At 38.0% G+C, this 25,445-nt stretch overlaps 1 protein-coding gene across 1 annotated transcript in view; it reads left to right on the forward strand.

The window, feature by feature from the left end:
* ptpn23a (protein tyrosine phosphatase, non-receptor type 23, a) overlaps positions 1-25,445 on the forward strand; it is a 77,032-nt gene that overhangs the window by 36,190 nt on the left and 15,397 nt on the right. Inside the window, exons 9-19 of the mRNA XM_028817466.2 lie at positions 3,543-3,590; positions 3,813-3,869; positions 3,971-4,029; positions 5,554-5,633; positions 12,506-12,620; positions 13,829-13,894; positions 14,376-14,521; positions 15,546-15,851; positions 18,202-18,356; positions 18,497-18,648; positions 21,416-21,595. Coding sequence (XP_028673299.2) covers positions 3,543-3,590; positions 3,813-3,869; positions 3,971-4,029; positions 5,554-5,633; positions 12,506-12,620; positions 13,829-13,894; positions 14,376-14,521; positions 15,546-15,851; positions 18,202-18,356; positions 18,497-18,648; positions 21,416-21,595 — 1,364 coding nt within the window. The remainder of the gene's footprint in view (positions 1-3,542; positions 3,591-3,812; positions 3,870-3,970; positions 4,030-5,553; positions 5,634-12,505; positions 12,621-13,828; positions 13,895-14,375; positions 14,522-15,545; positions 15,852-18,201; positions 18,357-18,496; positions 18,649-21,415; positions 21,596-25,445) is intronic.

The raw sequence follows: 25,445 nt of genomic DNA on the forward strand, positions 1-25,445 counted from the left end.
CCCACCCTACAAGCAACGGACGGGACACACACAAAGAGGAGGATTCAACAAGCCCCTGGCACACAAAAAGAAAGAAGACGCTCACGCACCACCAATCCCCCCCCCCCCCCCCCTCCCGCTCAGACGCCGAAAAAGCACACGGCGCCGCACGAATCCCATTGCACACGAAACAGGACCCACACAAACAGGAGGATTTAACAAGCTCCTTACGCAACAAAAAAAGAAGCCGTGACCGCCACGCCAGGCCCATTAGAGACGAGACATGGCACACGAAACGTTCACAACAACGACGAATCAGACCCACAAACACACTAACATCAATAAGAAGTGACACCCAAAGCCCCATTTCTAAAGGAACCGTCCATATTAAACATACGTCATCTCAACACCTTCACACTAGGCAGCATAGGTGGATCTCCTTACAATAAAGCACTATTAACCGTTCAACTGCAGAAAAGGCTCCATATTAACAGTGAGTGCGATCCTCCTTATTACTTATCCATATTTCGCATGCTGAGGAACAAACAAGTCATGAATACACGCTAACGGGTACAAAACGATTCGGCTCGGATAACGGGACCAAACACACGAACCCGCATGAAACAACAAAATACACGGCGGCACATCTGCATTACATCCTACAATAATTCATTTGATTTTGCATCTACCGGAGTAAATATCATGTCACCAAAAGGCAATGACCCATACTGCTTTCGCGTATGTGGACAAATATTACATCGCATTGGAACAGTGCACCCTGAAACAAATCAAGAACGCAAATATGCACAAATCACTTCGGCACCCACAAAGCAATTCTGAAACCGCGGAAGAAAAAATGTCTCGGCTCCAAAAACACATGTCACTCCTTATTCCAAATACCGGTCCCAATCACAGAAACATCGGTATCCACTATGACAATTCACAGTAACAATGCACGTGACATCCGTCTTGCCACACTATTAATTATAGATGAATGTACAATGGCATCCAGTCACTTACTCAACACCATTGATAAACTTCTACAAACGTTGATGAATAAGAATATTCCCTTTGCGGGAAAGGTACTTTTATTAGGAGGAGATTTTAGACAGTGCTTAACTATTACTCCACTTACAATGCACTCAGCTATTGTTCAGTCCACCTTAAAATACGCGGACAATTGGCATTGCGTTGATGAATAATAATATTCCCTTTGGAGTAAAGGTACTTTTATTAGGAGTAGATTTTAGACAGTGCTTACCTATTGCTCCACATACCATGCGCTCAGCTATTATTCAGTCCACCTTAAAATACGCGACGACGTCATATAAACAACACGAGACTGAACTACAATACATATACAGGCGCGAGACCTGATTGGTGATAATACGAAGAAACGAACAGTCCGCAAATTAACAGTGAGTTCAATCCTACTTATTACTTATCCATATTCCTCATGATAAAGATCAAACAAGTCATCAATTCACGATCACGGATACAAAACTAGACGGCTCAAGTAACGGGACCACAAACACGAACCCGCATCAAACAAAAAAATTCACCTCTGCGCGCTTTTAAAACCGCGTAAAAAAAAATGTTACGCGAACAATTGGCTTTGCTTTCTAAAGATACACTTGGTACAAAACATGCGATTTCCAGATCCCGAATATAACAATTGGTTATTACAACTAGAACATTGTACACTCACCAATACAGATGGACTTCACCCAGATATTATTACAATTCCTCAACCCTTCATCTGCGACGACTTACTTATGGAGATATTTGGAACAGCGGTCTCATTAGACCAAATGCCCCTTTTAACACAACGCACTATATTATGTCCAAAAAATATTAATGTTGATCACATTCTAACAATACTGTTCTCATTCCTAGAATTGACCTTACGAGTTCTGACCTAGAATTACCTTTTACATTGAAACGCCGACAGTTCCCCATTAAACCTGCATTTGCCATGACCATCAACAAATCACAAGGAAGACTCATTCAAGGACAGGACACCATCTTTACTACTAATGTTGTGTACAAAGAAATATTCCAATAAACCATTACTCTGTGCCAAACACTGTATTTTTGGCTTTCTATATGCATCATCCACACCTGCACACTATTCTATATCTAATTCATACATCTCACTCTTTGTCATGCCCCAACGCCAGGGGTTGGCGAGCGAAGCGAGCAGGGGGCGGAGCCCCCTAGTGAAATTAGAAGCTCCACGGCACAAGCAGCGTACAAGTCTTCATCTTTGTGAGTCAAAAAACAGTTAAGAGCAGTTGCTAGGTAATGGCTGGAAGAGGAGGCAAGTGACTTTGTGTATAGTATATTTTCCAATGGAGAAAACACAGTACTGTAGTGTGCACAGTGGTACATTTTGGTGTATCATTGTGAGGAAAATGTGCCGCATGTCACACTTTTACAAAACACACTACGCCGCCATAGTGAGGTGAACAAGAGGCAGTAATAGAACTGATTTTTTGAGTATCCAGGCGATTACTTGCATTACACAGTTGCAGAACAAACATTGATATACATGGAAGCATGAATGAGTCTTTAGGCAGCGGCATTTCTTATTTCTACATCAAATATTTTCTTTAATGAGTTTTGCATTTCCCAGTTGTGAGGTCACCAGTGAAATGGAAGTTTAGTGTCAGATTTGTAAAACTGTATGTCAATCGTAACTTTCCTGTTTTGCTCATTGCCAACTAATTGTTAGTTAGGTCACGTGAAAATGTGCTCTTTTGCTGACGGAAATTGATGCTGGCCTGATGTAGTTATCGGAGTCATAGATTTGATGGTGTTGTTAACCTTCAGGAGCTTAACAGATGTGGTTGATGTATGTTGGTGTGAATCCCTTGTAGACTATAGTCCTAGTCCCTGCTCCCTGTTTACTCCTTACTTGCACGTTGACAACTGCTCTCTTCCTGTATGTGCGTGTGTGTGTGTATATGTGTGTATAAACTAAGTCATAAAAATAGACAAACCAAATCTGCTGAAAATAAAATCATGAATAATTGTACTTTTTTTTTTCCTTAGCTGATAATTCATAGTTAAATTTAGTAAATGTTTTTTAGCTCACTACTTACAATCACATAAAGTATGCTACTGTTATAAGAAGATGTATGAACGAAAAATTCTTACAAGTATAATTTACATTAAGAAAGGAAAGAAAATGTGGTTTCAAGCTTTATGAAAGTAAATAAACTACAAGAAATCAGTCAATGTTTAGTTCACCTTAAGTCTTTAGCTGTTTTTCTTTAAGTTTTAAAAAGTTAGATTTATTGCTCCAAATTTTCATGTACATTTGTCTTTCACTTTTATCTTTTGGCCCTTGAGTGTGGTAGCTCATGGGCCAAGATGGACTCCCCTATTCAACACAATTTGAATGTTTACTTTTTAGCTTCTACTTCGAATGGACATTTTTACCAAGTAATTATGGTATGAAACGTGATTACATTTGGTTAAAAAAAAAAAAAGGAATAGCGTAAGTTTACTAAAGTCTATAAAGTTTTTTTCATTGCTTTTCTGCTTCCTTATTTTTGTAGCTTCACATGGGAAAGCAGGCAGAGGAGCAGCAGAAGTTTGGAGAGAGGGTATGTAATCACTGTAGCTTCATCTTGGTTGCCATCTGAATGAGTCATCACTTCAAGATATTGGGAGCCCACTAAAAGTGAAAAAGAGAGTAGATAATAGCTGAAATGATGCTCAGGACCATGTCTGTTATATTAGTTACCATAACATTTTCTTAAAGTACTCATCTGTGAATTGTTAATATTAGGAAACCTCGATGATCATTGTATCATGTTGCCTTCTAGGTGGCCTATTTGCAGAGTGCTCTGGATAAACTAAATGAAGCTGTAAAGCTGGCCAAGGTGAGAGTGGAATAGTTTGTGGCTTTCAGAGAGCATTGTACTACAGTTGAATATAGCAAATGAATAAACATCACAATTTTGCCTTTAACTTTTCCACCCAGGGTCAACCAGACAGTGTGCAAGAGGCTTTAAGATTCACCATGGATGTGATTGGTGGAAAGTAAGAACTTGTTATGTCATTTGCCTTATGGGTAGTTTGAGTCTAATTGTGTAAGGGGTAATGGGGCTTTCATGTTACACAACCTGTCTGTCTTATAAAGCACTTCTGTTTCTAGCAGAATAATGACAGGAGTTCTATAGAAAACCTAAGTTAGTAATAGATATGAAAATAGAGTGAAAGGAAAATTATGGTTAAAGAGAAGGCAGCAATATCATTCGAGTGAAAGACAGAGTGCCAGTAAACAAAACAGATAGCAAGTACTACGTGCTAGAATTAGCAGTCAGAGTGAATAGAAATGACTTTTAATTAGCGCAGCAAGACTAGCATATGTGAAGATACTCCAAGGAGATTGAAATAGAAAATAGGAGAACCAATGCTCAGTAAGCACAATGGAACAGGTGGAAAGCAGTGTGCAAATACCCTTCCTTCACCTATAGCAATCTCATTGTCTTTCCTGTTGTTTACTTTTGTTTTAGAATCATTTCCTATTGGGTCATTTCTCAACATGTTCTAGTTTTCATCCTGCTGAATTAAACACAAGCAATCTTGCAAATAAATACTATCATCATGTGTTCATGACACAAAGCAGAACCTATTTCTTGGGTGTTCACAAAAAAAGTGAGATGGTTTGTTAAAACAGACTTCATGCTCTCTGTCAAACAAACAACTGGATATCATACCAGAGTCGGATATTAGCCAGTGGAACAAGAGGGTCTTTGTAATTTGAAAGCTTTTTATGTTTTTTAAAAATGACCAAGGAAATGTTTTTATCGGCAAAGAAGTTTTTTCTATTGTTTTCCTATATCTTTATCGGTATTTTTGTATGGGTTAAAGTATAATCGAATCTAATCTAATTATAGATGAATGCTAGATTTAATAAAAGGTTGGGCCTAATGGACATACTGCTAAAATGATGTGTGGGAATTAAATGCAGCATTTCTCCACAGACCTTCGATCTTCCATTCATTATTTAAGTTGTACTAATAAAAAACCTTCCAAAAATGTGTGCAAAGCTATAATAAAACACAAAGTTCTTAATTTTTAAAATTTGAGTAAAGTTATTAATTGTTCAGGATTATTCTGAGCACAAAAATTTGCATACATATACAAACGCATGAGACAATACACATCTCCCACAATCCAATTCTTATTGTAATTCAGGCTTTACAATGCAATATACCCTCAATGGAAAAGTTTCATAAAAGAAGTGTACTGTATGTTTAATGCCACTTATTATTAGACCTTCATAAATCAAAATAAATGCAAATCACTGTGCATAGATACACAAGTTTAAAGACTGGCTGTGGAAAGACAAATTGACTGAATGAATATCCCTAAAACATTTTTATGGTGATAGCAACTGTAGCAATGACAGGAAACTGACAGTCACTCATTTGAAATGGATGTGTGACGTATTTGGGATAAAGTGAAATGTGATCATGCAGTTACCACCCATAAGGGAGGATATACATAATGAAACAAATTGTATATGCTGATAACTGGTTCCACATCTCTTCCCTGCAGGTTCAACTCTGCAAAAAAGGACAATGATTTTATCTATCATGAAACAGTACCTGCCTTGGACACTCTGCCGTCAGTTAAAGGTAAAGTGTTTTTTGTAAAGGTTTTCATCGTAAAATTTTACGTTAAGATGATTTTGTGTAATGGGAAGTGGTGCTGTGTAACATAATTATTTGGTTTGGTACATTTTCCCTTCCACTGTACTCCCAGGTTATCCTTAGTGGAACTTTTGTTGCAGCAGTATGTTCAGCTGTTCATTGCTAAAGTTTAGCAACAAATTCATATATTCTCTGAATAGCACTGAATAGAAGTGCATCACGTTCCACAGTATTGGGTAAGTGGATTTTTTAAATGAAACTATGTGTAGATAGGAGGACATCTTAAAACAAAATGAACTCTGCCTTGTTATAGTACAGAGGTTCCAAAACTGGGCGGCACGGTGGCGCAGTGGTAGCGCTGCTGCCTCGCAGTTAGGAGACCCGGGTTCGCTTCCCGAGTCCACCCTGCGTGGAGTTTGCATGTTCTCCCCGTGTCTGCGTGGGTTTCCTCCGGGCGCTCCGGTTTCCTCCCACAGTCCAAAGACATGCAGGTTAGGTGGATTGGCAATCCTAAATTGGCCCTAGTGCATGCTTGGTGTGTGGGTGTGTTTGTGTGTGTCCTGCGGTGGGTTGGCACCCTGCCCGGGATTGGTTCCCTGCCTTGTGCCCTGTGTTGGCTGGGATTGGCTCCAGCAGACCCCCGTGACCCTGTGTTCGGATTCAGCGGGTTGGAAAATGGATGGATGGATGGATGGGTTCCCAAACTTACTATGCCCACGGACCACTTCTCATGGCAAAAACCTGACCATGAACCCCCAAGTGAAATAACTCTACACAACTACATAATAGCAAAATTACAAATTTAACTTTGATGTCTTGAATGGTGACGTAAAAATAAAATATAAAAATTTTGATATTTAAAGTAATATTTATTGAAATTACAACTTTTGTTTTAAAATATAATAACATTATTTTTCAATGTTATTAACGAGATGGGTGAACCTGATAGGATGATATGAGATTATTTATGTTTGGCTCGATGTTTGTGAGTAACATTTGTAAGTCTCCACAAGCACTAATTTGCAGTCGGTTTTGTTTTTTCGTGATGAGGCTCATAACTGCACTGAATCTATGTTCTACTAAATAGGATGACGGGAAAGCAATCAACAGCTTCTGTACAGTGGCCCATAATGCAGGATATAAAATTTGTATCTGCTTTTGTAACCAGAATTTGTGGTATCCTTGTTCAAACATTGGTTTCAGCTCCTCATTTGTGGATAATTCAAAAAGTTGCTCCTGTATTAGTATGGACTCATCTGAGTTTGTGGGTCTACTTGCAAAAAGAGCTCAACACCCAATTGGGATGCTGAAGTGAAGAATGTCTTCAAATCTTTGGCTGAGGTCAGAATGAAGAGCCGTTAAGTGTTGACAATAAGCAAGCAAATCTTCATCTCGTTTTTGCAATTTTGAAAGACTTGGAAACAGAGACCATTCTCCCCTCCCCAAGTTATGTTTGTACAGGAAAAGTTTTGCAACAAACGCAGATATTGTACTTTTAGTTTTGATTAAATTTAATTGATCACCTTGTAACTTCAAATTGGTTTAAATTTGGTAAATAAGTCAGTCATATAAGCTATGTCATTTTTTGAATTAATTAGATTGAGCTGCAAATCATTGTCTTTGCTTTCCAGGAATTCCAACATTGAATCAGAGTGCATAAAATCGATCCAAATATGCACCTTTAGATAACCAACGAACTTCCGTGTTAAGTAGTAAGCGATTATAATCTTCATCATTTTCCAAACAAAGTTGAGCAAATAATCTGTCATTCAAGGCATTGCTTTTGATTTTATTAACTGCTCTAATGACATAATCTAGTGCACTGAGATTTTTGGCGACTAAATGTTGTCGATGAATGACACAATGTACAAATAATATATTCGGTATAGCTTGTTTTAAGTATGCCAGAAAGCCTCGGTGTCGTCCTACCATTGCTGGAGCACCGTCAGTAGCAACGGAGAGGATGTTACTCAAGGGTATATATCTTTTGCATCGAAAAATTCTTTTAATGCCTTAAATATTGTTTCACCTTTCGTATTAGTTTCCAAACATTTGGCAAAATAACAATTCTTGGAAATTTTTTTCTTCTTGTATAAATCTCACATAAGCTAAAAAAGTAAAGCTTTGTTTCCTGGCAAAGTTGACTCGTCAAGCTGTATAGAGAATTCAGATGTTTTTAAGTACTCGCATAAAGAATTTTCTACGTCCTGAGCCGTTTCGTCAATCCTTCTTTGTACTGTATTATAACTCAGTGGAATTCTTCTTATAATATCAGAAGCTGATTTATGCAGTGCGGTGCGTATTACCTCACTTACAGCTGGTAGAATAAGTTCTTCACCAATGGTGTGTGCAGCTTTCCGGACTTGGCAATTAATAAAGAAATGTTATAAGAAGCACGCAGTCCATTGTCATCTCGTTCAGATGTTGTCGCGAAGAGTTGTCGCAATGACAGTGTTTTCAAATATTTTTCTTTGACTGTTTTAAAAAAAGTTCAATCTTTTTCTTTTTCATCACGATGGACTTTTGTCAAATGTTCCTTAAGCTTAGTTTTATTATTAGCATAGGAGACGCATAGGTAAAGTACTATTTGTTGGTAACAGAATGAAGCCATATTTTAAATATTCAACACTATATTGTCTACATTTTTTCTTCGGCTCACTCATACTTTTATCTGTAAAAAAGAATGCAAAGTTAAAGATATAAGGATAAAATTTTAAGTAGGTGTCACATATTGTATAGGTACGCATTTTTTACTATGTATTTATGACTATGGCCATTTATTTACGAGACTTAAATAATTAAAATGTGTTACTACATAAAACACAATGTAATTTTTACATAGGAGGAGGCATCTATAAGCACATACAAACACACAGGAAGGGTTGTTTGCTTCATCATGTATTCACGCAATGAAGTCATCTATTTATTTGTAGCATTACCCGTAAACACTTACACAAAAAGTAAAAAAAAAAAAATTTGGTAACCCCCCCCAAAATTGGTCGCTCGAAATTATTTTTCAAGAAAAATAAATTATCAAATAAATTAATAAATAATAATAAATAATAAAATATCCATCCATCCATCCATTATCCAACCCGCTATATCCTAACTACAGGGTCACAGGGGTCTGCTGGAGTCAATCCCAGCCAACACAGGGTGCAGGGCAGGAAACAAATCCCGGGCAGGGCGCACACACACACAGGACAATTTAGGATCACCAATGCACCCAACCTGCATGTCTTTGGACTGTGGAAGGAAACCGGAGCACCGGGAGGAAACCCACGCAGACACGGGGAGAACATGCAAACTCTACGCAGAGAGGACCCGGCAAGTGAACCCAGGTCTTCTTACTGCGAGGCAGCAGCGCTATAATAAAATATAATATTAATTGCATAAAAGAAAATTGTCCTGTAGTGGCGCAATTCCGTTCCTGTTCAAACCTGCATAGATACATAGGTGGCCGTGGTCGGCCCGACTCCCACTGTGTGATGCTTGTCATTACTTATATGTACCTTTCTATACTTATATTTTACTCAGGACGAAAAGATGACTACCAATTTATTTATTACTATTTATTTTTAACTTTCATAATAATGAAAATGGTTCACAATTATTTTACTTTTTATTAAACCTTTCACAGACCACCTGACATTGTCCACGCACCCCCCAAATTAATTTTAATTTGCCACGGACCCCCTTAGCGGTTCCAAGGACCCCCAGGGGTCCGTAGGAACCACTTTGGGAAACATTGTTATAGTAGAACATAAGTGATGAGCACAGAACACCAGGGTATTGCCTTCTGAAAATATTTGATAGCCAAGATACCAAAGTCCATTGTTAACATTCTAACTCCCCGTCAATCTTTTCAGTATCAAGTCCTCTTATTCTAGAAAGAGTAACAATAGCAAAATTTGAATAGGGTGGATTAGGTTTCTTTTTCTCTGTGAAAATGTTTGAGCGTTTTTGACAATGCCATAAATTTGACTTTTCCCAAAAGCTTACATAAATGAGCGAGAAGTAAGTAGCCACCATAATAAGATTCAGTGGTACATGTGTAATTGTATCCAAAATTAAACGTTTAAAATGTGTGGTTTTAAAGTGCACTTCCAAAATCCAGCCATTTCTTTTAATATTCAGATCTCAGACATGTAAAAAAAAAGTTTGTGTAGCAAAGAATGTAACCAAGAGTCTTTAAACACTGTTGTAAATGAAAACTGAGAAATAAACTGCAGTATTTAAAGTATTCACCCCGTGGAACTTTTCACATTTTATTGTTCTACAATATTGAATCACTGTATATTTAATTTGCTTTTTTGATGTTGATTAACAGAAAAGGACTCTTTAATATCAAAGTGAAAATATATCTCTAAAAAGTGATGTAAATTAATCACAAGTATAAAATACAAAATAATTAATCATCTAAATACGAATCCCCTTCAAGTCTGTATTTACAGTTGTGCTTAAAAGTTTGTGAACCCTTTAGAGTTTTTTAAGCTCTGTCAGGTTGCATGGGGATCATGAGCGTACAGCCTTTTTGTAAAGTCCAAACACCCATTTCTCAACTGGATTGACATATGGACTCTGACACTTTAACATTGTTGTTTTTAAGCCATTCCTTTGTAGCCCTGGCTTTATGCTTAGGGTCGATGTCTTGCTGGAAAATAAATCCTTTCCAGAGACACCGGTTTCTTGAACATAGCTTCACATTTTCCTGTATTTTACTGCATTCGTTTTACCCTCTATTCCAGGGGTCCTCAATCACAGTCCTGGAGGGCCGCAGTGGCTACGGGTTTTTATTCCAGCCATTGTCCTAATTAGAACTTAGTCGTTGCTGATAATGAAAGTTGGTGTTTAACTCTATGCCTTGTTAGTGCCTTTATTCATTAAAGACAAATTTTTGTTAATTTGTCGATCAGAGGTCCTCAATTACAGTCCTGGAGGTCTGCTATGGCTACAGGTTTTCACTTTAACCAATTTCTTAATTAGAACCTTTTTATTTACTACTTGTAAGAGCCATTTTCCTTGTTCTATAAGATTCATGAATGTTTATTAGATGACAATGCATAAACTATGGAAGGTTCCTATAACCCCCGTGAATAGAATCATTTTGGTATGTTCTTGCCATTTCTAATAGCTTGGAGTAAACATTATTCTCCAGTGAGTTAGTGTCAGCCTTGTGTTGTATAAGGTGTAGAGGAAAATGGCTCTTACACTACTAAAGCAATACTTTTGTTGGGCTTAATTTTAGTTCTCTTGCATGTTAGCATTCAGAATCCTTAATTGCCTATTTTAGATTTTAGCAGCTGCATTTAAGTTTTAATTGTTGCCTGTTTTCTTAATCAGACATTAGTTAATAATGAGATGCAGATAACCAAGAAACCAGCAACTCTCCTGCTAACGTATCTGTGATAAAAAATGTTTAGAAAGGAACTGGAAGAACCATTAAGTTTAAATCTGTTCTGGTCCACAGAGCATATGGGTAATGTTCTGACAGAAGGAAACTCTACAGTGCAATTAAAATCGCAAGCATTAACAAACTAAACAGTGTAATACTATTTTCATTATCCACATGGACTGCTTTCTAATTAGAAAACTAGTTGGAATAAAAACCTGCAGCCACTGTGGCCCTCCAGGACTGTGATTGAGGACCCCTGCTCTAATCTCACAAGCGTTCAAGGGCAGGTTGCAGAGAAGCATCCCCACAGCATGATGCTACCAGTCACCATGCTTCATGGTGGGATTGGTGTATGTTTGTTAATGTACTGTGCTTGGGTTAAGCCAAAAACTGGCTTTAGTTTGATGGCCAAAATGTTCAATTTTGGTTCCTTCAGACCATATAACCTTCTTTCAGCTGACTTCATAGTCTCCGATGTGCCTTCTGGCAAATGCTAGCTAAGATGTCGTGTGTGTGTGTGTTTTAAGTATCTTGCACTCTCTGTATCTAAGCCACTGTAGCTTGTAGCTCCTTTAGAGTTGTCAAAAGCCTCTTGGCTGTCTCTCACACTAGTTACGTTCTTGGATGATCACTCCGTTTTGGTGGATGTTCTGCTCTAGTCAGAAATATAGGTGTGCCATATTCCTTTTCTTTTTGGGCTGAATTAATTGACTCCAAGGGATATATAGTGTCTTGGATATTTTCTTTTATCCATCCTCTGATTTGTGGCTTTTCAAACATCTTTTCACTGAGTGTTTGGAATGTTCTTTTGTCTTCATTGTGTAGGTTGGGCCAATATACTTGTCCACTACAAGTTGGACCTTCCAGATAAGGTGCAATTAAGACTATATTTAATTGAAACCCCATTAAACTAATTATATGGCTTCTAAAACCAGTTATCTGCACCAGTGATGATTTAACTGTGTCATATTAAAGGGGGTGAATACTTACTGTATACGAACAACTATTTTGTCTTTTATATTTGTAATCAATTTAGACCACTTTGTAGAGGTCTGTTTTAACTTTGACATTTCAGAGTTTTTTTTATCTGTTAGTCAGTGGCAAAAAGCCCTAATTAAATCCACTGTGTTTTAATGTTGTATTACAATTCAATGTGAAAATTCCAAGGGATGAATACTTTCTATAGGCACTGTACACTGAGATGGGCTGTAGAAATCATGTTTTATTTCATTATGGTGTAAAATTACTTGAACTTCTCTGCATTTCAGCAATTTAAATTGCTATTTCTGTTCAGCAGTATCTTAAACATTCATTAGCTTCTTAAAGTGCAAATCATTGTTTCTGTGATCTTTCAAAAAATAAAATCTGTTGACATATGTGGAGGCCTGTTGTGCTTAGATTGCTTCTTTGTTGATTGTGTTTTGTAGATTTTAGTTTAATTTCCAGTGTCTTTTTCACTCAGGTGCCCCCTTAGTAAAAGCACTGCCAGTGAACCCCACCGACCCGAGCGTTACTGGACCAGATATATTTTGTAAACTGGTTCCAATGGCAGCTCATGAGGCCTCATCACTCTACAGGTAAAACTAAATTAACTGTACAGGTTTAAGTTTATTAGTAATTGTGTTTAAGTACCTTGCAAGGGGCCTGTTGTGTATTGAGTCCTTCCAAGATAGGCTCTGGCAGCCCTCATCTAGATGGATCCTGTGATGGGAGCCTCTTGAACCCGCCACTTTCGATAACGTAACTAAGATGAGCCGGGCAAATGAGGATACACACGTAGATAGGTGTAAAAAGTGCATACAGTGCTTTTATTAAAATTCGTCAAAATCAAAATGCACAAAACAGCGCATTGTATCAAATCGTCTTATAAAGAAATAATACATAAAAAATTAACTGTGAACTTAAAAATCCAGAATAAATAAATCCATAAAAACGTTTTTTAAATCTCTTGCAGGACGCTGTCCTTTGAAATTCGGGAGCCCTAGTGCATCCCTTTAAAACCAACATCTCTCCAATTTATCTTATTTGAATCTCGCAATATGGAGAGATGTCATCCACTAGGCACAGACAGTTCCTGCTCTTGTCCTCACCACCCATGGCATTTCACGGGGTGGCACCAAGCCCCCATTCCCTTGACTCCCACTGCCATCTCTGGCCTTGTGGGGGAGTTCTCTGGAGTATTGTAGTTGTTCCTGCTCCCTGTCTGATCAGCAGGAGCAACCATCAGCCCCATCTTGAGCCTCGGCCACATGCTCCTTCCCCGGGTCTCTGTTCCCATCATCCTATTGCTGTGGCTGTCCTTCTCTCGTCCATTAACTTCTGCTCTTTCATTTTCGTTCTTTTCTCTCATCTGTTTTTCCTCTCTCCTCCTTTATCTATCCTCTCTAATTAGGTGCAGATGCGTCAAGCCACTACCTATGAGGCACAATTAATACGACAAACCGATCTGTATGTGACGCAATCGGCCAAGTACCCCAATTAACCACAGAACGTAGTGCACCTGTACACACCTGCACCCATTTGAAGACTGCACTTAATGGGGCTCGATTATTTACTTAAAATCAGCAGTGTGTCGTGGACCACTTATCACAGATACATTTTGGAAATTAACTGATGTGTGTAGGAACAGGTGTTTTTATTACCTATTTCCTAAATCTGCTTTTGTTTAGAAAGTGTTTAATCACTTTTCCATTTAGCCCTCAATTTATTTAGAACATCTAAAGTGTTCTTATAATAAGCATCCCTATTAACACTTGGCTTTTCTTTGTCATTTACCTTGGTGCAGTGAAGAGAAGGCAAAGCTGCTGAGAGACACCATGGCCAAGATTGAGAGCAAGAATGAAACCTTGGAGTGAGTGACCTTTTCATACTACTTAACATTAAGCATCCTCTTCATAATTGTCAGTGTTTGTTTTTGTTATATTCCATAATGATTTTGTTGCACTCTGTAACTATATGATATAAATCAGTAAATGTACATAGCGAAAATTAATCTTTTTACCCACTATCTTAAGCTTAATGCCAAAAGGGATATTTAAAAGTGGCTTAAAAGCAACCATAGCATGGACCTGTGTGTGTGTTTTATTTCTTGGATAGTTTCTTTAACAATAGCTTTCATTGTCATTATTTAAGTTCAAAAGAGGGAGTATCCCATAACAGTGTTGTTTTTGTTAAAACAGTAATTGTCTGTGCACAGTTTAAGTCTTAAATTCATTCTGCATGCTTCCAAATGCTTAGATGTAAAGATTTTATTGTTGTTTTTTTCTACAAAGCCTGGTAGTAGAAAAGTAAAGGTGTACTGAAAATGTGTTTTTGTTTTCACTCTTATACAGACAATTCTTGGATTCTCTGCAGCTGGACTCTGAGACCGTAGACAATCTTGACATGTACAACCACATCCCTCCCATCTTGATGGAGAAATGCGCTGCATTGAGTGTCCAGCCAGACATGGTCAAGAGCCTCATTCAGTCCATGCAAGGTGAGCAAAGAGGTGCAGACTGACCATCTGTATTGACTATGCATCTCTGTCTTTTGACTCACAAATGAACATGGTTAGCAAAAATTAGACTCGTTGCTTTCTCTCTATTATATAAAAAATTTCTTGGGACGTGACAAGACTTTTTCAGAGAGGTACTTTCACGTCCTGCGAGACAAGACTTTGTGCCAAAAGATGAACTGAAAACCTAACGGGTCCAACCAGAGGCAGAAATAAAAGACAAACAGTAGAAGACAAAGTAAAACGACGTAAAGGGGTTCAAAAATGTTGGTGCGATACATATGCAGAGCAGGTTAGAGATTATGAAAGTACTAAAATTTGAAAGTCTCAAAAAAACTGATAGTAAAGATTGCATTAGCGCTAAGAAACGGAAATGATTACTCGGTGAAATAATGGAAACAACGAAAAGAGATTGAATATATGGACATAGGTGATATAATAGAGCTACTACAAGTTTCATTTCAAAGAAACCACAATTCGTTCAGGTGTATATTTATGATCACAGAGAAGCAATGCAACATTGAATCGAAAGAATTAAACGGTCGGACATATTAGAAATTCTATAGCCATTAATGGATACAAATCCATATGCCGAAAAGTATTGCACTTTACATGAAATTTATCTGAAAAACACGGACAACAAAGTTTTCTTGGATTTCTATATGAATCCGAAAGGTCACGCTCGCATATATAATAAACCAACATGTGACGAATTGTCGGCGATAATAGTTTCGAAAAACGGGGATATCAAAGACAGACTTGATATTCGTGTTTATCCAAAAGCACAGCACGATTCGTCGCAAGCGGCAGATCCAGGAAATGACTAGCGTGTAGGGCCCGCACTGGGGATACACACACAATTTTTTCATATCCAGGTCAAATTGCTTTTAATTTCACAGTTTATACATAATTTCAAGCAAAACCAAGACAATTGGTTTTTACAAGCTGAGACCCTGACAAACCCTAGTGCATTAAATGCTTTTGTAATAACTTTTATTCTTTTTAGTACTGTCTGGTGTGTTCACGGATGTGGAGGCTTCACTGAATGAGATTAAAGGACTTCTGGATGAAGAGCAAGCTGAGGAGCTGCGCTTGGAAGAAGTAATGGGAAAGCAGGGTGTCACTGTAGCCCCTGCAGCTTTAGCTGAAATCAGGAAAGATCTGGACAAGTATATGGAGGTGCATGAAAAAGCCAGCTTCACCAATACAGAGCTACACCGAGCCATGAACTTACACATTACTAACCTGCGCTTACTGGGAGGGCCACTGGACAACCTGCGGACAGCCCTTCCCAAGCCTGATCTGTCGGAGGGTAAGAGCCACCATTTGTAACAATCAGTTGTAACACAAATTGAGTTATAAACCACACTAAGGTTAAATTCTGGGTTTCTGAACAATAAATAAACAACTATTCATACTTAGATAACATAATGTATTAAAAATTATAATCAGGCCATAAAGAGAGAAACATAAGATTACTACCTTAAAAGGAACTAAAAAATGCAGACAAGTCTGTTGTTAGCTTCACAAAGCAAGAAAAAAAACAAAAAACATTTTTTGACATAGGATTGATCTTACTCAAAACTCCAGTGGAACTTGCCCATTGCCACAATGTTAGGTGGCTTTCTTTATAAAAAATTAGAATTTTTAGTTATATTAATCCACAAAATGAATTGTTGTGAAAGTTCTTTCATTTCAAAGAAAAACTCAACAACCACATTGCAATTCTAAAAATGTCCAAATGGCTTACGTTCCCCTGCTTCAGGTTTTATGAAAGTAACCCACTACAAGCCTGCTTCCAAAGGAACAGAATGTACTTTCCTCTCCTACCGGCTGATGTGTGTGTTTTCTTCTTTCTACTTTCCACAAGATAGTTCCTTCCTGTTAAAACTTTTGTTTCCAAATTAGATAAACTGTATTAATCCCAAGGGGAAGTTCAGATGCTTACAGAAACATAACAAGGATACAGACTCACAGGACAAATAATACAGCCAATCAATCAATACATCTGTAAAAATAAATGAATAGATAGATAAATAAGCATATATTGTGCCGATATTTCAAAATGAACTTAATGAATGCCCCGGGCGGAAGCATTGAATTGCCTGATAAAAGTGGGCAGAAAAGACCCCTCAAAGGCACTTCTTAGCATACCATGGTGGAATGAGCCTGTGGCTAAAAGTTCTCCAAGAGAGCACCTCACATTATACAAGGCAGTTCTTTTAAAATAAAAGTTTAACGAGGAGTTTGGGATTCTTTCACTCAAAGTATTGTTAAATAAAAATGCATTAGTTTATTGTCACTTTGTCGAACATTGTTTGAGCATTGTGTATTGTGGTAACTTTCATATGCCGGTTTTATGAATTTAAATATATGTTTTAATTTTTTATAGAGGAGATCAATAGTTTTTTACAGAAGCTCAAAAAATATAACAACAACCCCCTTCAAATTCACTGAAAAATGAAAGATAAAAGAGCTGTCACAATGAGGCATTGTCACCATTGGTATGAAGGAGACCCAGTAGGAAGTCCTCCATGCTAGTTTGTAATATAGCAAATGGGGCGGCATTGTTCATGTTGGCCATCATTTCGTTTTCATTCTCTCTTCCACTACGACCTCCAAGGGGTCGACAGTAAGTTTCATAACTGAGCCTCCTTGAGGTCCACAAAGTCAAGAAGCTCTTGAAGTGATACTACTTATCCCAACACACCATAGCATAGAAAATTGCACAAACTGTCACAGAGGATGTCACTGCCCACATTAAAGAAAAGCAATCTCCTAAGATAAAAAAGAGTCTGTTCAGCCCATTCTTATAGATAGATAGATAGATAGATACTTTATTAATCCCAATGGGAAATTCACATTCTTCAGCAGAAGCATACTGATACATAAATAATATTAAATTAAAGAATGATAATAATACAGGTGAAAAAAAAACAGACAACTATGTATAATGTTAAATAAATAAAAATAGAAAAATAAAAGTAGAAAAGTACACATACTTATATAGTTCAGTCTGACATTGATGTGGACCCCAAGTACATTTAGCATTGTACCACCGCCACATCCACTCCCTGAATACTGACTGGGTGTAGAGGCTGTTATGGTGCGGTGAAAGTTAATAACCACTTCTATGGTTTTGATGATGTTAAGTTGCAGAGTATTCTGTTTGCCACCAGAAACAAAGTTCTCCACCTGACTGCTATATTCTGTCTCATCCCCCTTATCAATACACCCCATTAGTGGAGAGAACTGAATAGAGAGTAGCTCTCTGTGCAAGCTCTCTTCTTTTCTGAAGTTCATCATAAAGGTGTTCAGTGTGGTTAAACAATACTATAACCTTCTCTTTGATTAAAACAAACTTCAGTAAACTGGCATTGTAGTGTTAAATTAATCAAATTGGCATCTGCAAGATTGTGTTTTTAAAGCAGTTTCCTAGCTGGAACTGTTTGCAAACTTCCTTTCCCATCTTTCCGTCCTGCCTATAAAAAAAGACTTAAAAGCATGCAGATACTTTTTGCATGAGAATTAGACTCTTAACATTTGTGCAAAAAACTGATGGACTAGCGTCATCTGAAAAGGATAGCAGGCCAATAGTGTTACTGGGAAAACAAAACTAAAGGTGTAAATCAGGCATGCAAATTTTCCCTTCTCTCCCTCAGAGGATGCTGCCATCCTACAAACTATGAAGCGCATCCTAGGAAAGGTACAGGAGATGAAGGAACAGCGCATCTCCCTTGAAAAGCAGCTGCGTGACACCATACAGAAGGATGATATTACTAGTTCTCTTGTCACCACCGAACGATCAGAAATGAAGGTATTGTGCTAGCACGTAAGGGCCCTCTTATCCTGGGTTAATACGATGTCAGTTTCTGGGTATAGTTTTGGATACAGTTCTTTTTTTGTGTTTATTAACTGACTTTTCACATCCTGCTTCTCAATATTGTATGTCTTCAGAAACTATTTGAGGAGCAGCTGAAAAAATATGAGCAAGTGAAAGTTTACATTGACCAGAACCTGGCAGCTCAAGAAAACATCTTGAAGGCCCTTACAGAAGCCAATGCTCAGTATGCCTCCGTGCGCAAGGCCTTGGCAGAAACGGAACACAAGTGAGTGTCTTCAGATCTGCTTATCTAAGTGCATTTAAAGTTAGACAGTTCTTACTTTGCCTAAGCACTTACACTGATCAGCCACAACATTAAAGCCACCTGCCTAATAATGTGTAGCCCCAACCCCCATGTCACCAAAACAGCTCTGACTCATCCAGGCATGGAACCCACAAGACCTTTAAAGATATTGTGTGGTATCTGGTGCCAAGAAGTTGGCAGTAAGTTGCAAGGTGGGGCTTCCATGGATCAGACTTATTTTTCCAGCACATCCCACAGATGCTCGATCAGATTGAGATTGAGATCTGGGGAATTTGGAGACAAAGCCAACACCTTGAAATCTTTCGCATGTTCCTCAAACCCTTTCTGATTAGTTTTTGCAGTCTGAGAGGATACATTATCCTGCTTAAATGAGGCCACTGCCTTCTGGCAATACTGTGCATCCAGTCTTGTTTTAGCATAACTAGAAAAATGGGATACAGAATGGCCAGATCTTAACAGCCATATTACAATCCTCTAGATCCTGCTTCATATCAGCTAGTCAGTCATGGCCTTCCTGCGGGGATGGCTTATAGGCTCATATAATGTACAAATGAAATCATCGTTGCCAAACCAGTTTCATGCATGCAACCCCCCCACAAATAAATTTCACATTTATTTGTGGTGTGGGCAAGTTAAGTAAGCACAAAGCATAGCTGTTATCAGTGAAGTAAAACATGCCTCCTGAAACAATATCTAATACAAACTTATACCTATTCTTAAAAAACATAATGCATAAAATAACAGTGCTAGATATCACAAATACACAACAACAAAAGAACATTAAAACAAGTGCATATTGTGTAGTCCTTACATCAGTGCATTTCTCCTTTGCAGATTTTCATTTCTGAACATTTTGAATGCCCGTGTCAGCTAGTCATTGGTTTTCATTTTGTGGCTGATCAGTTTTTTTTTTTTGCTTGAGTGATGCTGTTTTTCACTTTTGTGTTATTGTAACAAATAAGAAAATGTCAAATCTCTGACTGTAGAGTGCACGGAGTATGACTAAGAGGCAGACTGAAAATAAATATTGGGCCTAGTGATACCTCTTTTGCACTGCACAACCATCCCTCTCCTATTCTAGAATAATAGTACACTACCATAAGCACATTTCACTTTAACTCTCCCCTGTTACGATGAAGAACACTATAATATTTGGTACTCAGTCAACAAAAGAGAATTCTGTGGATGTGGGTTCAGTTTTTCTCAGGCTGTACATCACATAATAGCTGTAAATTGATAGGAATATACTGTGTCTGGTGCAAAGAATCATAGACTCGTCAACCTCTTTAATTGAGGGGTTAACCTTGCATCCTTGTGGAGGTGTGCTGCACTCTCCATATATCTATACCAGAAGAAATCTTCCCAGTCTGAGTGTGCAGTTGTATTCCACTACAGTAAATATTAATATATCCTTTACAGTTATCGATGGGCAAAAACCCATAGTCTTGTCTGCAGCTTATATGCAGATTACTCTGGGCAGGCTGAAGATTTCGTAGTAACTGTTAACAGGTAGCTACATTTGGGCTACTTTATATTTTACAGCGTCCACCCTTGTGAGTGAAACTTGCATAGACAGTATTTCAATTCCACTGTCAGAAAGGCAGGCTATCTCTCTTTTCTTGGCAACAAACTTGTATTGATTCATACTGTCCTTGTGATTGTAACGCTGCCCTACTAGATATACTAGTGAAGGAAGAAGAATGTTAGAGCAGCAGAGCTCTAGGAATTGGAAGAATGTTACTGTGAATGTGACTTCATGGGACCTTAAAATTGATGAGTGGTGTTTGAACAATATTTTTCATCTCTGTGAGAATTTATTAAAGAGATGGATTTTATATATATATATATATATATATATAAACATAAACAACAGCTAAGCTCATCTTAGAGGTGATACTTTATATTTTAAGTGTAAATAGTACCCAGCAAGGTGATTTAAGGTAACTAGCACAATAAAAGGAAGAGGAAGGGGCATACAATGTGCAATAGTCAGCATGCTTCACGTTGCCTGTATCATATCCTGAGAATAAAGGGGAAAAAAATTGTCCACACAGCATAACCACAGTAGATTTCTAATCACCGATGCGCAGTGACGCCTATTTTCTACTTGGTATGTGCTTATCCAACAGCAAGGTAATGCAGCTTTCACAGATGGTCTTTAAAGTCTATTATAAGAAAGCAAGTTGCCTGTGTTTTCCTGGCAAGAGGTAATTAACTTATTCACACCATCACAGCCTGTGCTAAATATGCAGGTAACAGTGTTGAGAAATACCAGAAATTCCTGAAATAGTTCAAACTGATTTTGCCGTGGACAATTTACTGGGCTGTAAGTACTGGCTTGAATCAAAACCATGTTGAGAGGTTCAGGATAGCTTGCTTCAAAACTTGTTTTCCACTTTTTTTTTTTTTTGGATAATCAGTTCACTCCACTCTATCCTTACTAGTATATGTCAGGCACACCTTATCCAAAACCAGTAAAGATATGCAATTTTTGCCATTACAAAGTGTAGTGGTGAAAACAGACCACCCCCGGCACTCAGTATAGTGTGGTTAAAAACTTTCCTGAGCAGTTATTCTTCTGCTTAAATATTCTTTTCTGTCTGCAGAGGTTTTCTAACCCTGTAAAAAGCTGGCCAGTGGAAGTGTTGAGTCTGTCTGGGTGTCAGTGATACGATCGACAAAGTACTGTGCTGCTTTATTCTAAGAGTGCATTTGTTGGCCTTTTTAGGTGGAACACTACAGTGCAGACTCTGGTAGCTTCCTACGAAGCCTACGAGGACCTTATAAAAAAGTCTCAAGAAGGTAAAGACTTTTACGATGACCTGGAAGGCAAAGCTTCCCGTCTGCTAGAACGAGCCAGAAGTGTCTGTCATGCCAGAAAAGAAGAGATACAGCAAACCATTGAAAGGTAAATGTGCTTCCTTAAAGTGTCAAACCATATATTTTTGTAACTGATAGGAAAATCTTCAAGGCCGTGTAATACAGTGTGATTTTAAGCTCTTCTTAATACAGAAAATTAGAGAAGGTGTCTCATAATAGAAGAATGGTCAGTACCGTATGTTTGATTGCAGTCATCTAAATCAAAACATTTGACACAGGTTGATTCCACTTTTCCCCGAAAATAATGGATATCAAATTCTGGATATCAGAATATTGGATTAATCAAATTCTTAGCTGGTAACTTTTAACATATTTAGAGTGACCAGACCTCCATTATTTCTCCGGACATTCCATTGCATGTGCCCGTCCGTTTTCTTCAGAAATTGCATTTGTCCTGTAATTTCTCTTTACAGTAACTTGTGCAGTCCTCTGTTTTTATGCATACACATGCAAATGGCTTGTGAAATAATTTCAAATGAAGAATGTAACCCTCGGAGAGTAAATATAAGCCCATGACTTCTGCTAAGAGAGAATATTTTTACATTCTGTTTCTGTAATTTATAGATCAGTTTTGAATAAAATTAGTTTGTGGTGAATGGTTTTATCATATAATCAGAGTCAAAGAATGTAGTCTCGATTACAAATTACATTTCTCAGATTCAAATGGTATTACTTTATGCATTATTTCCTTGAAAAATTAATCACATTACTAATTACTTTACTGTCTAAACTAGGGGTGCAATGGTACAGAAAGGTCACTGTTTGGTTCACGCTACGGTTTGGACATCCTGGTTCGGTACAACGAAATTTAAGCAACAAAAACTTCAAACGCATAAAGCTAGGTTTGTTTTCATTAAGTGCGAACAGCAGTCAAAGGTACCATCCAGCAGCCTCTGAGTGGTCTAGTTGAGAGCCTGCAGCCTGTAGTGAATGAAGCACTCAACACATAACACACACTCTTGCATTATATATATGGCTGATAAAAAACAAAAGGTAATAAGTTACAAACTGTAACATCTGTTGTGTTATTAAAAGAAAACATCCTTTCTAGTAGAGTGTGATTGAGATAGCAGGTATAGTCGGCCATCATTTTCTGAACTGGCAACTTTGGTTACATCTTTATAAAAATAAGGAAATAAAGTATTTTCATGTATTTATACAGTGTAAACAGCAAACAACCTCACTCTGAACATATACACAGACTGAAAAGCATTTCTTAAATGCTATGAAAATATTACAGAATAAAAAGCAATACCGTGCTGAATAACGAAAGGGAATACCTATGTCCTTTTATTGGTTTACGCTCATTTTTGGTTTAACAGGACCATTGCTTTTTGCAGTAATGACATTGCCTCTATAAACTGATTCACGATGTAGGGTGGTCTCCTAGTTTCATGGAGTCGTCATATGTGCAGTGAGAGTTGATGTGGGTGAAAGTCATTGCTGTAAGATTAAAATGTATTCATTCAATTCGAAAAAAAAATTAATTACATGTATAATTACTTTTGAAACCTGAAACTGACCACCTATTCCAAGCCACTCCACCCCTAGTAAATGTCCCATCGCCATTTGATCTGGGAGGAACAACATAATCTAACTCTGATGTTTAATTGCTGTACAGTAATCCCTCCACCATCATGGGGGTTGCGTTCCAGAGCCACCCGCGAAATAAGAAAATCCGCGAAGTAGAAACCATATGTTTATATGGTTATTTTTATATTGTCATGCTTGGGTCACAGATTTGCGCAGAAACACAGGAGGTTGTAGAGAGACAGGAACGTTATTCAAACACTGCAAACAAACATCTGTCTCTTTTTCAAAAGTTTAAACTGTGCTCCATGACAAGACAGAGATGACAGTTCTGTCTCACAATTAAAAGAATGCAAACATATCTTCCTCTTCAAAGGAGTGTGTCAGGAGCACAGAATGTCAGAAAGAGAGAGGAAATCAAACAAATCAATAGGGCTGTTTGGCTTTTAAGTATGCGAAGCACCGCCGGTACAAAGCTGTTGAAGGCGGCAGCTCACACCCCCTCCGTCAGGAGCAGAGAAAGAGAGAGAGAGAGAGACAGAGAAAAACAAACAATCAAAAATCAATACGTGCCCTTCGAGCTTTTAAGTATGCGAAGCACCGTGCAGCATGTCGCATCACGAAGCAGCTGCACAGAAGGTAGCAACGTGAAGATAATCTTTCAGCATTTTTAGACGAGCATCCGTATCGTCTAGGTGTGCGAACAGCCCCCCTGCTCAATCCCCCTACGTCAGGATCAGAGAAAGTCAGCACAAGAGAGAGAGAGAGAGAGAGAGAAGTAAGTTGGGTTTCTTCTCAGCCATCTGCCAATAGCGTCCCTTGTATGAAATGAACTGGGCAAACCAACTGAGGAAGCATGTACCAGAAATTAAAAGACCCATTGTCCGCAGAAATCCGCGAACCAGCAAAAAATCCGCGATATATATTTAAATATGCTTACATATAAAATCTGCGATAGAGTGAAGCCGCGAAAGGCGAAGCGCGATATAGCGAGGGATTACTGTATATTAAATATCAAACAGCATAACAGAATGTGTACACTGTATCTAATATGTTTTCAGATTGTGACCCTTTGAATATAAAACTAAGTTGAATTGATGGGATTGGTTCCTGCCTTGTGCCCAGTGTTGGCTGGGATTGGCTCCAGCAGACCCCCGTGACCCTGTGTTCGGATTCAGCGGGTTGGAAAATGGATGGATGGATGGATGAATTGATGGGTGTTGATAATATGTATAAATGTCAGGGGGGTTGAATTGGGACAGACGTTTTATCATATCTAGAGGAGGGACACGCAGGGTGACAAAGTTAATCGTCTTACTTTCAGGTCTTAGCTTTACTTGATCATTTTCAGTGTTGTGTGGATTTTTTCACCTTCTTTCTTAATAACTCGCATGTCACTGAAATGCATTTCTTTCATGGCACTTGCTTATAAAACAAAAAACAATTCTCTCATTGGGACCCAATAAGACATTTTCTTTTTCCTTCCATTTACTATATAATACAAAGGTTTAGAACAAATTTTCTGACATGTTTCAAGTATTTGGAGGGAAACATTCATTGTCAAATTATGAAAGGTAGTGAGGTAACTGTTGCAAAATTGATAATTCACACTTACTCAATTACTTTCCCACTCAAAGCCGTATTGTTCTTTTTCTTAGTGCTCCGGTACAAAATAATGATAAACATACTGTATGTCTTTTGCAGATGTGTTGTTCACAAGAATGACAGCAGTTATACTTGAGTCGTTACCATCTATCTATGAACAATTGGCCGTTTGCAAGTATTCTTGTACAGTGAGCTACACAGAAATACATTTTGACAAAATGTTGTAGTTTTCTTGACCATCGTGGGAGGATTCTATGTAATCTTGTAGCATTCTTTTCTCAAGTTCTTCATGAAAGCCACTTGCAGTGTAAATAGACTTGAGTGAGGGTTCATTTTTAAATTAGAGGGCAGATTTTAGAAACTCTTGATAAATCTGTGTAATACTCCCTCCTGCAGCCATGTTTACAGCTCAGGTTGTGAGGAGTGACTGATAATCCCCAGGAGATGAAATGCTTTTTCCTGTGGTCCCTGTCAAATATAACTCCACGAGTCAGACCATCATTCTCATCATAATCAGAACCTGGAAGTGTAATTTCAGGGTCATGATAAACACTCCAGCTGCTTGTCCTTAAATTCTTTATCTTCATGGTTTCCAGTTTTCTCCGAAAGTCCAAAAACAAGTCAACCAAGTTGTCAGTATGTGCACATGTATATATGTTAGTTTCTTTATGAGACAGGAGGCAATTCATTGTGATTCACTATTGGAGAAAGCAGCTTTAAAAGATGGCTGGATTGCCTCATTT

The sequence above is a fragment of the Erpetoichthys calabaricus genome, chromosome 13 (genome assembly GCF_900747795.2).
Source record: "Erpetoichthys calabaricus chromosome 13, fErpCal1.3, whole genome shotgun sequence".
NCBI classification, from domain to species: Eukaryota; Metazoa; Chordata; class Cladistia; order Polypteriformes; family Polypteridae; genus Erpetoichthys; species Erpetoichthys calabaricus.